This window comes from Alligator mississippiensis, chromosome 5, assembly GCF_030867095.1.
Source record: "Alligator mississippiensis isolate rAllMis1 chromosome 5, rAllMis1, whole genome shotgun sequence".
NCBI lineage: Eukaryota > Metazoa > Chordata > Crocodylia > Alligatoridae > Alligator > Alligator mississippiensis.
The window spans coordinates 99,228,705-99,246,363 of NC_081828.1; the positions used below are offsets into that span (position 1 = coordinate 99,228,705).

At 43.9% G+C, this 17,659-nt stretch overlaps 1 protein-coding gene and 1 long non-coding RNA gene across 3 annotated transcripts in view; both read right to left on the bottom strand.

The window, feature by feature from the left end:
• The window catches only part of ANKH (ANKH inorganic pyrophosphate transport regulator), a 175,386-nt gene that overhangs the window by 74,168 nt on the left and 83,559 nt on the right, over nt 1–17,659 (bottom strand). Inside the window, exons 2-4 of one of the 2 annotated variants that reach the window (XM_019483916.2) lie at nt 14,503–14,640; nt 13,554–13,729; nt 6,786–7,002 (exon numbers count right to left, since the gene is read on the bottom strand). In XM_019483916.2, coding sequence (XP_019339461.1) covers nt 6,786–6,957 — 172 coding nt within the window. In that variant the 5' untranslated portion in view covers nt 6,958–7,002; nt 13,554–13,729; nt 14,503–14,640. The remainder of the gene's footprint in view (nt 1–6,785; nt 7,003–13,553; nt 13,730–14,502; nt 14,641–17,659) is intronic. The other variant, XM_006266310.4, reaches the window with a different exon arrangement.
• LOC132250847 (uncharacterized) lies at nt 2,251–5,871 on the bottom strand. Its single transcript, XR_009462506.1, has 2 exons — nt 5,782–5,871; nt 2,251–4,410 (listed from the first exon to the last, which is right to left on the bottom strand). It is a non-coding gene; the product is annotated as an uncharacterized LOC132250847 (long non-coding RNA).

A 17,659-nucleotide genomic window follows, 5' to 3' on the forward strand; every position in this document is an offset into this window, starting at 1 on the left:
TCAGTTTTTCACCCTCCCAAGGGGATCATAGTGTCAGAAAGGACATGAACCAGCCTGGGAGCAGGTGGCGGGCCCAAAATTGATGTGGATCAGATGAAGGAACACTTTGATAATCTGGACATTCACAAGTCTGCGGGCCCTGACAGAATGCACCCGAGAGTCTTGAAGGAGCTGGCAGACATTACTGCACCCTCCTTGGCAAAGATATTTGAAAATTTGTGGCACTTGGGCGAGGTCTCAGAAGACTAGAAAAGGGCCAACATGGTCCCTATCTTCAAGAAAGGGAGGAGGGATGGCTCGGGGAATTACAGACAAATCAGTCTGACATTCATCCCTGGAAAAATCCTAGGGAAAATTATCAAGGGATCCGTGAACACCAGACTAACAGAAGGCAAGCTTCTACAGGCCAGCCAACATGGCTTTGTGACTGGCAGGTCTTGCCTGACCAATCTCATCTCCTATGACCAGGTGACACGAGCCCTGGACAAGGGAGATGATGTGGATGTCATCTATCTGGATTTCAAGAAAGCCTTTGACCTAATTCCCCATGATGTCCTCGTGGCTAAGCTGGGGAACTGTGGCCTTGTTCATCTTAAGATCCAATGGATAGGTAACTGGCTACAGGATAGGACCCAAAGAGTACTAGTTGATGGGACCAAGTCAACATGGTGCAGAGTGAGCAGTGGAGTCCCTCAGGCCTTGGTACTTGGGCCAGTACCCTTTAACATCCTTCATTAACGATCTGGAGTCGGGAGACAGATGCAAACTGGCAAAGTTCGCAAATGACACCAAATTATGGGGGAAGGCAGTCACACCGCAGAATAGGCTGGGATACAGACCGACTTGGACACGCTTTCAAGGGGGGCTGACCAAAACCAGGGGGCCTTCAATGTTGAGAAGTGTAGGGTGCTTCACCTCGGTAGGAAAAATTCTCAACACACTTACAAGCTCGGCAATGCTATGTTTGCTAGCACCATCACCAAAAGAGACTTGGGGGTCTTGATTGACCACAAAATTAATATGAGTCACCAATGCGATGCTGTGGCTGGCAAAGCAAACCAAACTCTGGTGTGCACCTACCGATGCATCTCAAGTAAAACCAGGGACGTCATCCTCCCACTTTACTTGGCCTTGGTGAGGCCGCAGCTGGAGTACTGCGTCCAGTTTTGGGCCCCCCACTTCAGGAGGGATGTGGAAAAGCTTGATAGAGTCCAGAGGAGAGCCACTCATATGATCTAATGTCTGGAGGGCAGGCCATACAAGAACAGGCTGAGGGATTTGGGACTCTTCAGTCTGGAAAAGAGAAGGCTCAGGGGTGACTTGGTAGCAGCCTACAATTATATAAGAGGGGTACATCAGGAGCTGGGAGAACTGTTCACCAGAGCTCCCCCAAGGAATAACAAGGTCTAATGGCCACAAACTCCAGGAAGGCCAATTTAGACTAGACATAAGAAAAAAGTTCTTTATGATGCAAGTGTCCAGGGTCTGGAACAGACTCCTGCCAGAGGTGGTGCAAACACCTACTTTGGACTCTTTCAGAAAATGTCTGGATATTATTCTTGCTGGGATCACTTGATCCCAGCTGACTGCCTGCCTATGTTGGTGGGGCTGGACTCAATGATCTCACAAGGTCCCTTCCAGCCCCTAATGTCTATGAAATCTATGAAGATTATTGGAGCCTAGGGTTTCTAATTTGCCATCCTTCACTCTAGTCTTTTAAAAAAAATAACATAATGTTTAGTATGAACCAGTCTAGTGGGCATGTTAGAACTGGCCTGAAAACACACACACACACACGGTTTAGTTCATCGTTGTGCATGCTATAATTTCTTGAGATAAGAAAGTGTTCTACCTGGATTACACCTACACAGCCTCTTAGGCACCGAGTACCTTTTGTCCTCCAGCCTGGCTACTGAAATGCTTTGTTCTGAAGCTGGCAAGCAACACTATCTACTGCCTGCCTGGGACAAGTAAATGACAATGTGAAAGGAAGCTAGACATGCCTTGTTAAGTGCAGGGATTGTGCCTTTAAGAATGTCTCCAAAATGACTGCTGCTTTGTCCACTTCCAGAACCTTGGAGAGCTGAAGAACGTTCTACTGAATATTCATACAAGCATTTCATTGGAAAGAAATGTCCAGAGTATTCTATTCCATCAGCATGTAATTCCAGATGTCGGTCTGGGTTAAGTGGCAGCCAGGCCAAGATGATAAACCAGCTAAGGAATGAATTGTGCAGTTTTGTCAATAAGGAAGAGAAAGACTTAATTCTTTATTATGAGTCTAGTATTAAAAGGGTCCCATCTCATATGGAATGTTTATCAATACAGCACATAAAACAGAGAATTATGTTATAAATCAATTTCCTTCTCCAGCAGGGTGAAATTAGCAAGGAGTATTATACACATATAATGAAACAGTTATCTACTACATTATTTTTCTCTCTGTTCAAGCTCATTGTTCCTTCTCAGATGCCTGTTCAGAGCTTTATACTCTGGTGCCATCATAGATTTTTCCAAGAAATCCATAAAAGGCATACTGCCATTTAACAGGCAGCACCCATTGTCAATATCTGAGTCAAAACTGAAACAGCAAGAACAAAGAAAAATGGCCATGTCCAAGACACTCAACTGAGGCTCAAGGTCGGAGGGAAATGTTATTTTAGTTCCCAGGTGTGCCACAGAATCACTAGATGACTGTGGCCATTAATTTCTTGGTATACACTATCATGTGTCTCAGAGTGATGAAAATTATTCATCAGTTTCCTGTATACAGTGATGGGGTGATGGTGCTCTGTAGCAGGGCACTAAGGTGCCTGCTACTTGGAGAGCTGGGATAACCCCTCAGGTGCCGGTTGCTGAGGCAACTGGAGGGAACTAATGACTCACACCTGTCTAGTCAGCTGACAAGAAGGGGCAGGGCCTGGCTCCTATATAAACCACAGGCAGGAAGCAAGGGGGGAGTTCCCTACCAGCAGCTAAGGAGAAAAGAGATCTCGGTCATGGAAGAGAGGAGAAGCCGGAGGCAGGAGCAACGTCTGACACTGCTGAGAGATAAAGGATCTCCGGTAGGCTTGAGCATGATTATAGCCGGGTGGCTTCTGTTTGTGTTGTAGCCAAAGGGGCTTGTGTTTGTGTTGCTATTTGTTACACCAGTGGTTTGGGTGAGGCTATTAGGTGTTGGAGGAGGCCTCATAGGGGACTCACAGTGGTGTGGGGACCCCAGTGCCAGTGAGGGCGCAGCATTCGGGGTGCACAGACTCCAGCTCCAGAGAGGGGCAGTTGAGAAGCCCCAGAGAGAGGGCGTTGCTGAGAAGCCCCAGTGCAGGCGTGGTGAGCCCCAGAGAAGGTGGCAGCATTGTGGTGAGCCCCAGAGAAGGGGGCATTGCTAAGAAGCCCCAGTGTGGGCGTGCTGAGCCCTGAGAGAGGGCGGCATTACTGAGAAGGCCCCTGAGAGAGGGCGGCATTACTGAGAAGGCCCGGAGAGTGGGCGCAGAGAGAGAGAGAGAGAGACACGGGATTGCGGAGAGCCCAAGTGCTAGAGAGGGCACGGTGTGTGAGAGAGAGAGAGAGAGAGACCTAACAACGTCCGCTACATCTGCGAGGCTTGGGGCGTGGTACAGGGGTGGTTGGAGCCATGCATAGCCCATAAGGCTGGAGTGTACAGGAACACTCACTACCATAGAAGACCTAAAGATAACAGGAGAACCGTGGACAAGCAGACTAAGGGCAGCCTCCCTATAAAATATATAAGATCAAAGTCGTGGCGGGCGAGAATTAGAGGGTGCTAGTCAGCAGCCTGGACACGGTAAAGGAGGCGGCAGGGGAGAGCACGGTGACCCCGGACTGCCCTCCTGTTACATGCTCTCAGTACCAAGAGGCACAGAGAAAGCTTGCAGATGCAAGTCTGTACTGTTTGTCTCAACTGGACACCAACATAGAAGATTCCTGTGACTCATATGAAGGGGTGGTAAAGGTAGTCTGGTGCAGAGGGAAGGAAGCATGAGTTCACCAGTGTGAAATGTCCTATTTTGGCATTTTCAAGGAATAGGAGTTGCCAGGAGGCCTGCCTAGGCATTAATTGCAGCTGCAAATGTGCTGATAAGAATAGAGTTAATTTCATTTCCACAGCTGTTGGTTTTCTTCCCTCCCTCTTGTTTCCTCAAGGTGTTTCTGTTCCTCTGTAGTTGAGGCTCATGGTATATGACGATGGCCTTTTCATCCTCCTTATCCACCACAGAAGCATCTCATTCAGTGGATTGGTGTGTGGCATTTAAGTATCTGTAACCTGGGCTTTGATCTCATTTGGAGGTAGTTTGTGACAAGGACACAGCTGCTGAAAACCAATTGCTGGTCCTGTGAGGCTGCCAGTCAGCCACTGGGCTCCTCCTCTTGCTGTGAAGTTGTACATCTCTGGGTCAGAAAAGGATAAGCAAGATTTAAAACATATTCAAAGGAAACTTGAAACACAAAACTTGACAGCATCATACAGTCAACTAAGGCTAGATATCTAACTAACTCAGTTCTCTTGGGTTCCCTACCAATCTTGGATATGGTCTTTATATATTTTCAGGCACACACATGGCAACACAACAAAATGTTTTCCACTCTGCCACTGTGAACATCTGGAAGACTGGATGAAGCACTTTTAAATTCAGGCCTTAAAAACAAAAATGTGTTTACCTGCAATACTTTCTGTTTGTTTTTTTTCCCAGAAGGGCAAGGATGGGGTTCACGAGTTTCTGAGTACAGAAGTGCTCTTTTTTTTAGACAAAACTTTGGAGTTACTTCAACAGAAGGTTTTGGAATGGCTACTTGCAGACAATGTTGACTGATCATAAGATCACATACCAAAGAATCATTTTACAGCTTTCACTTGGAAGCTGGTTGCTATATTTTAAGCCTGCTGAAACCTTTAACAGCTTAGAATGCAGACTAGATGGATCAAGAACATAATTGTATTCAATGAGCAAAGCTATACCTCTGAATCTGATACATACATTATAGAGGACATGGCTCATGGCTGGGGAATGAACCAAGCAAAGAAAAATCTCATTACAGAATTTGTAAATAGCTATGTGTTTACAATATGGACTATCCACAATTTTCAATGGCAAAACCCAAGCCATTATTGTAAATTGAAGCTATCTGTATATATTAGTGAAATTAAAGGAATTAAATATATATTTTTAACTTAAGTTATTGATAGATTGACTCTAGCATGAGGCTATTGCAGCCAGCAAGCACATGCTCACTGCCTCTATTGTAACTGTTTTTAAATTATATGTCAATGATTACCATTTCAGCAGTACAGTAGGTGACATGGTCATGATGCTGACAAGAGTGCCAGGAACCCGTTCCTGTGTGCTTTGAAGGGGCCTTTGTTAAACATGATGAAAATGTGGCAACAAGCCAGAGTGATAACAGCCACAGACATCTGCTCGCGCCAGATGCTCCATGCTAGAGAAGTAGTAACAAGGACAGGTCCCAACCACCTACAGGCTGGCTGGGACAGCATCAGGCTGGTCACTATCAATAATTCTGCAACCAATCTTTCCTTCTCTGTCTCTTACACCTGTACAACACATACATGCACACATGGACATGCTTACACACATACACACACACACACACACACACACTTTCAACAGAAAAACAGTTCCTTACTTTCAGACTGCTGATGGGAGTTTCTGCTGACCACCATCCCATTTTACATTCTTCACAATTTCTCTCCATTCATCTCCTCAGACAGCCCACAGCTATAAAAAAGATATAACACTATACCTGCATCTCTTTCCTGCCCCAAAGTCTCCTTCTCCATCATGAAGAGAGATCCGTTCTGCTCACTGACCTGATGGTTGTTTTCAGGGGGCAGTGAATCTGGTCCAGTTCTCAAAGGACTTGTGGCCTCCAACTGCTAATGATGCTGGTGGGTAGTTGAATGAATATCATGTTTTATTGGTCTGGCAGAAATCCGCACCTCTTGTTGCTCACTTTTTTTTTTTCTTTCAGAGATAGACCAAGATGTATTTATGAAGTCGTCTTGCTCCAGTGTTCTGTCAGGGCCCTGGTTTCAGTTTGGCATGAAATAATTTTGATAAAAGCTAATGCTAGTTATACTGAGAAATGGATGATGACCGAGCTGGATGAAAGATGATGTTGGCTATTTTTAACCAGGGTGCCAGCTCTTGCTTGCCTAGTTTTGCACTTGTGGTGGCTGTACTACGGAGGAAGACAGATACCAAGGTGCTCATCCTGTATGTATGTCCAGGAAGCGGGTATAAAGTACGTAGTGTGCCAGAAAGTCCCAAGAAATGGCTCCATGCAGTACAAAGGGATGTCCTCCTGCAGAGTGAACTGGTGACCCCATTGATACAACTACTGTTAGCTGACTCAGCTGCACAGCAGTCGGACAGTATCATTATCTAGTTCCACCCAGACAACTGTACGATAGCCTGGCCCATAAGCATGACTGAAATAGACTAGCAGTAAGTTGGGCAACCATGTGCTGGTGGTAGAGTGCATGCACAGACATGAACTACAGGCAGAAGTTACCGCTTTAAACCTGTTCAAAAGACAATGATGCTGTGCAACCCATAGAGGATTCTTGTTGCAAGAAAACCTACGCCCTCATGATTTCCTTTGAACGCAGAAAGGATAGCTCCGAGCTCCCAATGCATTAGGGCTGGGGGCAGCAACAATCCTGGGGCAACAGCAACAGGCATCTGTTCAGTCCCATAAGGGAGGCAAATTGAAAGTTATCTGAATAACAGGTGAGGAAGACTTACCTATCAAGGTATGAAATACAGCAGCCACAGCACCAGCTACAACCATACACATAACAGCTTTGGTCCTGTCTCGCTTGCTATTCACAAATACCAGGCCCACATTCTTGAAGTCACTCATTGGACCCGTGAAGAACTTCATTAGAGAGTAAGCTAGCCCATAGCTGGCCAACATTTCCACTGCATCTTCCTTGACAGCTGCGATACCCCTGTTCAATGCCTGTTGAAACAGATTTTTTAAAAATCACACACAAGAAAATACTTTAATGAAGACAGCCTCTAGAACTTATGCTCAAGAGAAAAAAATAACCTCTAGTCTGTTCCCAAAGAAACTAAAACCATAGCTTATCAACAAGTTAAAATGATTCTTGAGTTTCCCCCATGTGGTTTCCATGTACTGTTTGTCACAGCTTATTTTGTGCATATGCATCACAAGACAGATCTCACTGTCCCAATTTAACACAGAAAGCAAAGCTAGAGAGAACTTAAATAAATGATTTTTAAGGAATTTAAATAAAATGATAGTTTCAAAAGCATTCAGTAAGGATCCAATATAGCAGTCCCTCTTTTCCTTTTTTGGAACAGTGCCATTCATTATGCTAGGGATGGCCAGTCCAGGGTTTATGCATCATTTAAGTCCTACTTGAAGCCTTAGGTATGACTGAACTAGTGCCTAGTCATTTTTAACCTGTTGCATGGAAAGCTGAAGTTTACCCTGTGCAAATATCCTGAATATGCACGTTATGGTGCAGTGAAATTACTGGAGCTTAAAATCTCTTTCAGTGTAAAAGGACTTTCATTAAATTTCTCTTGAACAAGCGTGGACCCCTAATTCCACATTTAGTTTACTATGAAACTAGGCTAGTTGTGCATATAGCCAAATATACTGTTACTTCTTCCATGTGTCCAATGTGTTCTGGATTCTGCACTTAGTTCATAGGTAAAATTCATACAGCTTCTTAACAAGATACAATACCTGTGTTTCAAGCTGTTATTTTGAATGGCCTAACAAATACCTTAAGTGAAATGTTTCCACCTGCCCTTGAATTACCGATAATTAAACTAATTATCCCCATAACTGAACTGAACCAAGAGAAAAATGCAATAACACTTTCTTCAGAAGACCCACAATACTCCCACCAAACAAGCCTCAGATGCATTGACTAAATATGAAAGATAAATTCTATCCTCTGTGTTGTAATAGCAATCTTATAATTTATTCAGCAGCAAGCATGAAATATGACTTATTTTTGCAATACAAGACTAACCAGGAATATCACCCCCACTCACACTGCCTCCACAAAAAGCTGTACTGTTTCATTTTAGTATACCATCCAGATCACTGCTTTATCTGAAGGAACAAGCCGAAGTGTTATCAGTGGAAGAGGATGAAGTCTTTGCATTTCAGTCCGCACTGCTTCTATAAAGTACCTTTTCATCTTTTGGGAACAACACAGAGAACACAAATCCCACTGACTTCAACAGGAGCTGCATCCCCACACTGGGAGTCAACATTTAATATGTAGTACAGCCCTTCCCTTTCAATCTCCCTGTCAAACCTGCCTTTATGATGCTCTGAACTAAGTAAAGCAAATGAGGACTCATACAATAAGTTTTCAGCCTTCTTGCTCTCATTTGTTCTTCACCCAGTAAAATTACCTTATTCCATATTATATTTTACCTGACTCCCAAATTCTTCCCACAGATGAAAGGTGAGAATGACCCTCCTCCTTTTGGATAGGCCTTGATCTTCCAGGGGATTTATATGCATACTTTTTCATGTTGCAACACACCACAGATTCGACATATTGGAGCAGACTCAACTAATCAAGTGTGTTCCACATGCAAGCTGATTCACACTGCGCTGCATTGCATGCAGTTGTATAAGTGGTAAAATGCACGTTAGCGCACAGAAAATGGCAGCGGTGCACTTATGAACTAAACACCTTTGATGACCCCCCCGGGCTCCCTGCCAGTTCTGGAGCTGCTCTGACCTGGCTCAATGTGCTGTAGTCCCAAGTGCATGTGTAAATGCGGTGCAGAGCCATTTTGCCCGCAGCCCCTCAAGTCTGTTCCCATGCTACAAAGCTCAATGCAGAGCCCAAAGCATATTGACACAGTTTATTGCTATGCCTTAATATGCATGTGTAGATGTGCCCAGTGAGAAGAAGAGCACTGGGAAAGGCATGGTCTCAAGATTCTGACACTGGTTACTGTACAAATGTCTCTACAGTAAGAGAGAATTCACTCCTTTTGCAGCGCTGAAGTCAATAGGATTACAGGGAATGAATTAGGCCTATAACTGCCCCTCTGTGAGTTCTCTACATTAACTGGAAACAAGATTGACTTTGGAGCAGGAGTCCCATTCCCTTCCATCTTGATTATTGAACTCATATATTTTCTCTGTGAACAACCTACACCAAAATAGATGTGCATAAGCTATCAGGGTATTTACAGTACCCTGTGCAGCACCACATAGTGTAAACTGGCCTAAAGCCAAAGGCCACTATAAGCAGAATGCTGCTATTAATTTATCCTGGTGAATAACAGCTGACTGACAAGATGATATCCCCTGGAGGCTAGCCCTGAAAATAGCAATACCAAATACGCAAATCAGCAAAAAACAAAAACACAAAAAACAAACAAAAAAAAAACAAGAAAAAAAAAAGCCCCCCACCAACCTTTATGTGTGAAGGCCACTTGGCAAAATTTATAGTAAATATAATATCTTACTGGCCCCTCAGTTTTGGTAGCTCCACGTGGACAAACCACTTATTCTGGCTGGTATCTCTCAGCATTTTCTTTTTTTTTCATTTTTACTTTAAAGACATGGTGGGAGGGACTATTCATTTGCATTTGCCATAGCTGACACAATAACTCCTAGGTATCCTTCCACGCCCTGCACATCTTTTCATACTATGGCTCACCTAAGATGCTGATCTTGTGTGATATTTTACACCCTTAGCTCAACAAGGAAACCCTGAATCTTGGAGAGTTAAGTCCATGTATTTTATGAATCATAAAAAATGGGACTGGAGATCTTTTAATCCAATCCGCTTTTCAAGGCATAACCACCCCTGACAGATATTTGTCTAACCTGCTCTTAAACACTTAACCACCATGAGAGTTAGACAGTGCTTCCTGATAAAGCTAAATTGTTGTATAATTTAACTCCATTACAGAAGGGTAGATTGTCTTTTTTTATAATGATCTTTTTGTCTTTGACTGTTATCATATCCTCCCTCGGTCTTCCCTTCTCCAAACTAAATAATTCCAATTCCTCCAACTTTTCCTCATAAGTATGGACATACCAAATTCGCAATCCCGAAATCCAACATTGCCCATGAAATATGGGCAATATACACAAAATCCACAGGAAAAAAAACTTATGGAAAAGAAAATGCTGGCTCCTCAGAGGGAGCAGTCTGCAGTGTGCTGTGGCAACCTGGTGGGGGGGGAAGGGAGGCCACGGGCCTTGAAGGGCCACAGGCAAGATGGCTGCTGCTCCTGCCCACTGATTGGCTGCAAGGGCTGTCTGTAATATGACCCCACACTTCTCCACCAATCAGCAGTGAGGGGCAGAATGCATGGCAGGTAGCTGTTGCAGCCAATCAGTGGCAAGGGGCAGGGCCAGTGGGGCTCCTCGGCCCATCAGAGGCATGCGGGGAGCCCACTTCACTCCACCTGCAAAATGGCTGCCTAGGTCCATGTTTTGCCCACGAAATAAGGGGGGAAGCCCCTGCAAATTATGTAAGTCCCTACTCGTCAGTCACATTTTCTAGACCTGTAATTATTTTAATTGCTTTTCTCAGGACTCTTTCCAATTTCCACATCTTTCTTGAAGTGCAATGTCCAAAATGTGACATAATAGTTCAGATAACGCCTCACCAGCTGGAGAAAGTAGAAGAATCACTTCTTATCTGCATACAGTATTTATGTTAATACATCTCAGTAGGGTATTTGTTGTTTGGGTTTTTTGCAGTAATACACAGCTGACTCATATTCAGTTTGTGGCCCATGATGACCCCCTTTTCTGCAGTCCTGGAACTCCACCAGTCATTCACCATTTTCTATTTGTCCAATTTGATCATTTCTCTCTAAATGTAGTACTTTGCATTTACCCAACAGATAAGAAAGATAAGACTGTTAGCTGCTTTCCATGATATGGCAAACACTGGCAACACTTGGTAAACTTTAACAATTTCCTGTTGGAGCGCCAATGATATTTCTTAAAAAAATAAAACAAGGCATACTTCCTATTGCTTTTTATATTCAACTGCTGTGTGTCATGCTTTATATGCACAAAATCATAGACAAAATGGAATAAACAGCATCTGTACTCCATACTTGTTCCACGCAAGTTGAAACTGGTATCCAGGCCTATCATGGATTGTTAGATGAACCTAATGGCCTTTGTTGCAGTTTGGGCACAACTCATATATCTTTCAGTTACTGCTCTAATGTCATTTAGCTTATTGTTAAAAAAACCCCTCTCTATTCTGGACTCTTTGGAAAACACAGATGAGCTCAGGGAGTGCTGATTCATTACATGGCATTTTCCCCTCTGAATTATGACTAAACTACTGCCCTGGCATGGTACTGAGACATAATGTAATCCTAGAGAAACTCTCTTCAGGAAGAATGATTAAAAAAAAAAAAATCCTGATACTCCTGATCCATAGTAAGTTTTCTAGAAGTAAGTAGCAGTCCATCCTGACCAAGAGGTCCTGGCTAGCCCTCAGTTCCAGTAATTACATCTGATCTTTTTTCCCCCAGGAACGGGGGATGCCGGATAACAAAATATGCTTGTTAATTGAGCAGTCCTGGCCGCCACTTCTCCCACTGCGTCCCTCAGCATCGCTGCCCCTCCCGCGGCATCCAGGAGGCGGGTCCCGTACAGCCCTGCACAGCCTGTTATGCCCTCAGGCCGGCAGAACTCTGAAAATAACTTATCTTATAAGTTGGCTTTCTGATAAGCTGGTTAGTGGAGCATGCCAGCTTGTAAGATGCCGGATAACAGAACTTTTACTGCTTGTCCATGATAAAAGTTAATGGTATGAAATTTCATTTATTCCACTGTCAGCAAACAGCTTGCTTTGTCACTATATAAATAAGCAGTAACGAGCCCACTGAGTGAATATATGCACAATTTCTGACTTGTCATATAGATAGATCCTGCAAAGAAAGACAGATCAAAGAAAACTGGTCTACTATTCTTTTTCAGTCCTGCTCTGTGCCAAAAAGGGAACACATAGGAATAGGCCTCTCTACTAAAACCTATCAAATGCATGCCAAAGCTGCCATGTATTCAAAATATATATCATAATATAAGCAGGTCTCTCTTCTTTCTAGAACCTGTACCATGACTAATCATTTCTTCACATACATTCCTTTACCCAGTGGCAGTACTCAATTCCATGCTGGTATTAACTTGCTTTTAAAGTCTGTTTCTCTGGCTGAGCTGTGACTCATTACTTATGTTCCACTGTTTTGCCCAATTTGAGTTGTGGAAAGCATTTCTGAGGTCTTTTGATTTTTTTTTCCTTTTCCTCTGCCACTGTGTGAGCAATGGGGGTTGGGGGTAGGGTGGCCAAGGTTTCTTATTAGGCAGCTATTCCATACAGTATGTTTCTAGCCACACAAAGCAGAGTTTGTTAGCTATGAGTGACTTGTGCTTCAACTGTTGAGCTGCCAGATTAGCTCATGTCTTAATTGCGCCAAAGCAATGAACAGAGGTTACCCATATTACCATCCTGAATACAGACTTGATGTTTTACAGTTCTGGAAACTTCAAACCAAAAAATAAAAAAGAATCCTTTCATTTGTGTTTGTTTTTCTCTCCCTTTCACTTGTTATCTTTATACCATTTGATTTGAAAGCAATTAAAAGCATTTAAACAGATCTGAAAATAATTGAATCACAGTCGTGATTTTCCTTTTTCTGGGACTGCAGATAGGCTTGCTGGAAACTCAGCTGGAAGCATTTTCATATGTGATGTAATAATCACAGTACCATAGGAAGTAAAATACCAATAGATATCAATCATCTACCTAATGAAATACCTTGGCTCTGATTTTGACAAAATCTAGTTCTTATCCAAGGAGCAGTTAAATAGAAACTAGCAGTTCTCAGAAGGAATTCCTTTCCATATAAGACTGATACTATCTTTAGGCCCTGAGTCATAAGGTCTGAGAATCTTTGATTTTGTCACAGTTTATGTAGGGAGTATTCAGATAACTGCCTAATCTTGACTTTGAACACTCTCAGCTATTTCCCTCAATATCAAATGGCATGGAATCTAGCCTGTCATCTTATTTTAAAGTGCATATGAAAATGTTTTCCTTTTGTCACTCAGTATATAGTTAAACTACTGGAAAGTTTTTCTTGGATTACTTTGGAAAGTTTAACTTTCACACTCTTCCCCTGTAAAATGTTCTATCAGCTCACTCTAAACAGTAGAATTTATTACTTTTCCCATCTTCTAGAAGTCTCACTCACTAGAACACAGTTATGCCAACCTCAGCCTTCTTCTGCCAGAAAATGTCCTGTCAAATAAAAATGACCTTCCCAATTACATGAGTTTATTTGCTCATCCTTCTAATTTGAATTTTAAAATCCACCTGCATCTATTTTATAGCACAACCTTATTTTCACAAAACCCTGCTTTTAACAATCCCAATAATATGAGAAGCATTTATTGTTATTATTATTTTAATGCAGCAAATCAACTAACTACCAGAGCAAACACCAGGGGTGGCCAGAGTTACTCACCCTGAGAGCCACATCTGATCCTCCACTGAAATTCAAAAGCCAGAGAGCACGGTGGGTGGGGGGAAGGAGGCAGGGTGCTAAATGACTTGGAGTGGAGGTGACCACCCCCCGCACCTCCAAGCAGCTCCAGTTTTCCCACCCGGGGAGCGCACCCCAGGGCACCTGAGCCAGCAGTCCTGAAGGGAGAGAAAGAGGGAAGAGGGTGGGCTCGGGGTGTGTTTCCCGTAGGGAAAGCTGGAGTGATGGGAAGTGCCAGGCTGCGCTGCCCCCCAGAGCTGCCTCAGGGAGAATTGGGTGGGGCTTTGGCCAATTTCTGGAGAGCTGCAAGTACCATGCAAGCTGTGGTTTGGCCACTGGGGGGAAACACCCCCTTTTAAAGAACTTTTCTCCTGGTTCCATGGGGTCTTGTTATACAGAGGTATTTTTGTACTAAAACCCTGGCCCACTTAAAGGAGTTGCCCAAGCAGTGCTATTGATATATACTAAATGTTGCTGTGTACTATAAAGTCTGAAGCATTTGGTTATTTAGGCTAAATGGGAGGGGTAGGGAAGAGCAATGTCTGTTTCCAAAGTTGAATTGAAATACTAACAACAAACCCTCTGCCAGTAGGTGTCTTACAGCAAGGGATCTCCAGCTACAACAGATTTCTGACTTCATTTGGCAACACTGAAAGGTAAATAGGCAGGTCCCAAGCCTATTATGGCTTTGTACACAGAGATAGAAGAAGTTTTTCAGTGTTTTCCCTTTAAAAAAAAATTCTTCCAAAAATGCATATTTGCATTGACTGGAACCATTTTTTTTTAAACTTAAACTTGCCTAAAATAAATTAAAAGGGCTGGGAAAGGATCCTAAATTCAGAATAGTTTGATCAGAAAAAATATATTATTTGATCCAAAATACCCTATTTTTCCTTCCAGTTAGGAGTAAAAACTGAAATCAGTTACTTACAGAGGTCTATTTATGAGATGCAAACAGATTCAGTCTTGGCCCAGGCCCTGCAGTGCTGGTCACATGTTCATGCCAAGATATCCCACTTCACATTTTTCCACATTGCTTTCAGTTGCTTGAGGATTTAAACCTGTAGCCCTATATAAAAACCAGTTAGAGAAGCCTCATTTTGATGAAGATGTGGGTAATGGCAGTAAGCTGGTATGTAGAAAAGGACCGTAGATGCTGTGATGCTGGAGGTGGGGCACTTCCATCTGTGCTGCCTGCGAAAGATACTAAAGATCAAGTGGCAGGACAAGATTCTGGACAGTGAGGTGCTCGGAAGATCAGCTCTCTCCAGTACTCACACTCTACTGAAACTGGCTCAGCTAAGATGGGCCGGCCACCTTTCAAGAATGCCTGATGCTTACCTGCGGAAGAAAATCTTCTATGGCGAACTGTCAAATGGAGCATGCTCTCGCAGCACACCAAAGAAACGGTACAAGGACACCCTAAAGGTGTCCCTAAAAAGTTTCAGCATTGACCCAGAGTCATAGGAGCAAATCACTGTCCATCCTGGAGGTAATACATCCAGAACAGAGCACTGGCCTTCGAACAGCAATGCACAGCAGAAGCAATGAAGAAACACATGGCTAGGAAAACAAAAACCTCTCGTACTCAGTCCTCATTGTTTTCCTGCCCCTGTTGCAGCAGATTGTTCAAGGCAAAGATTGGGCTTATAAGTCACCTATGTACCCACATGACAGCCTCCACCCTGCTCCTTTCTCTTTCCTTTCTCTTTTCTCCATTTTCTCCTTTTCTCTCTCCCTGTTTCTTTCCCATTTCCTTTCCCTCTTCTCCCCCGCCCCTCCCCAGCTGGATGTGGTTGTTTTTGCCCATGAAGGATGAACAACAAGTATAGAGGCAATTGCATAATAGCTCAAATAAAGTCTCTCTCCCAAGGGAACCAAAACCAGCCAGCAGGACACTTGGCCAAGGGAGGAGGTCCCCATTCCCAGCAGAGCCCTACTGCAGCCCAGCTACCCCCCAAATAACAAGGGAGCTCCTGTCTCAGCTTGCACCCAGACACATCCCTCAAGAGCAGCCTACACCCCAAACCTGCCTGCTCCCCACCCCTTCCCATCCTGCAACTTTCCCCCACAACCCTGGGGAAGCCCAGCTGCCCCCTCCAGCCTGCCGCAGCTCCCCACCAGGGCCATGCAGCCTGTACCCACCTGCAGCCTAGGGGTCCCTCTTCCTCCAGGAGGAGCCACAGCTCCAGGGCACTGGGGGCAGCCTCACTTGAGTGGACAGGATGGGAGTTGCATTGTTTGCAGCCGGGAGGCAGTGGGTGGCTGGGCTAGCTTGCAGCACTGCACAGGGCAAGGTGGGAGGTGGGTCAAGGCCTGGACCAGGGCTTCACATGTGTTGGGGAAGCTCCACTGCCTTAGGCACAGGTCCTAGTGCCTAGGGTGGCTCCCATCAGCTTCAAGCTGCAGGTAAGCAGGGTGCTGCCAGCGCAGCCTGAGTGGGAGTGCTAGGTCCCAAGCATAGCTTGCCTAGGGCCTGCCATGTGGAGCTGGGTGGGAAGGTGGGGCTGCTTCTACCCAGCATCCTCCATGGCACCAGCAGAGGCTGGAGATGGTGTTGCCACCTGTGCCACCTGCCTGTGAGGCTGGACAGAATCAGTTGGTGGGCCAGATATAGCCCACAGGCCGTATTTTGCCCACCCTGCTCTAGATTCATCTTCAGTTTTTGCCGGTTTTGTTAAAAGAGTAGAAAGGAAAATTGTTTGAATGTGTTATATAAATAGATCCTTGCTGAAGTACCAGGCACAGGTGAACTCCAGAGTACGGGGGCTTCAAGACAGAACCTGGCACTATTGGATGTGCTGCATCCCTACTAGAACCTTGGTGAATAGGGCTGCTAATGAGACTCCAAGTCAGAAGTAAGGCTGCTTTCCCTGGCTACACCAAGCAAGTGTTACTAAGATCCTGTGGGTAATAGTAGTAAGCTGGCATGAAAAAGAAGGTTGTAGAACAGGGCCTTTTAACACCCTGCGCCTTGTGCCAACAGGGGCAAAACTCATTAAAAGTCACAGGTGACTGTAACCTTTCTTGGTTGCACTGAAGCTCATGGTATAAATTCATAGATTCATAGATTGTAGAGTCGGAAGGGACCACAATGGATCATCGTGTCCGACCTCCTGCCCGTGGCAGGAAAGAGGACCGAGGTCAGATGACCCCAGCCAGGTGACTATCTAGTATATTTGACAATCAACTGTTCCTGAGAGGCAGCAGTCTCATATCTTGCATCTGCACTGAAACGTAAAGCTGTTTTTTGTTGCTGTTGTTTTTTTTACTCCAAAGCTCTTCTAACCCTAGGGAAGGAACAAATACATGTATTTACCTACTGGTTTGCTCCACTAAACCATCTATTAGAAGTTCTGACCTAATAATTCCCAAATAGGGAGGGTTCTTCAGAACCATGTGCACAAATAGCTCTAGCGACAGTGCACCTACAGCCTCATGAATACATCAAGTTTCTCTCTGGGTACAGAGTTGGTGCTGGTTTGCAGCTTTTCTTAAATTTGCTTTCCCTGGCCATTCATGCAAAGGTAACTATTAACCCAAAGGAACATGCTTATGAAAAGTGACACTGAACCATTATTTTAATGGCTGTGAAATGTATATAGTGCTCTTATGTCCAAAGAAGGAAATTTGCTTAAATAGGCTAGTTAAACTTATTAACTTATTTTATTTTATTACATGTAAGCAAGAGAGCCTGAATTGCTACCACAAGTAGAAAATGTTGACTAAATTCCAAGAAGTTGCAGTAAAGCTATTATTTAAGCATTTTGGCACATCAGATAAAATTATCTAGTATAAGTCTGAGTCACTCAATTTGAATAAGGTATGTTAAATCTCCTTGGGTAATCTCTGCCTGGGTAAAAACTCCTGGCCTCAGCTAATGCTGGCGTTTAAAGGTGGTGATCAATTCCAGAATGAGAACATACCAACCATTCCTTCATATTTTAGGATTCTACATTGAATAGAAGATGGATTTTGTGCTGACAATCAGGCTCCTGTTATTTGCTTTCATGTGTCCAGACTGTTCTTAATCTCTGTCTACTGAATCTTTTAGCCGCCTATTTTCATAAAGAGGGTAGGAAATTACA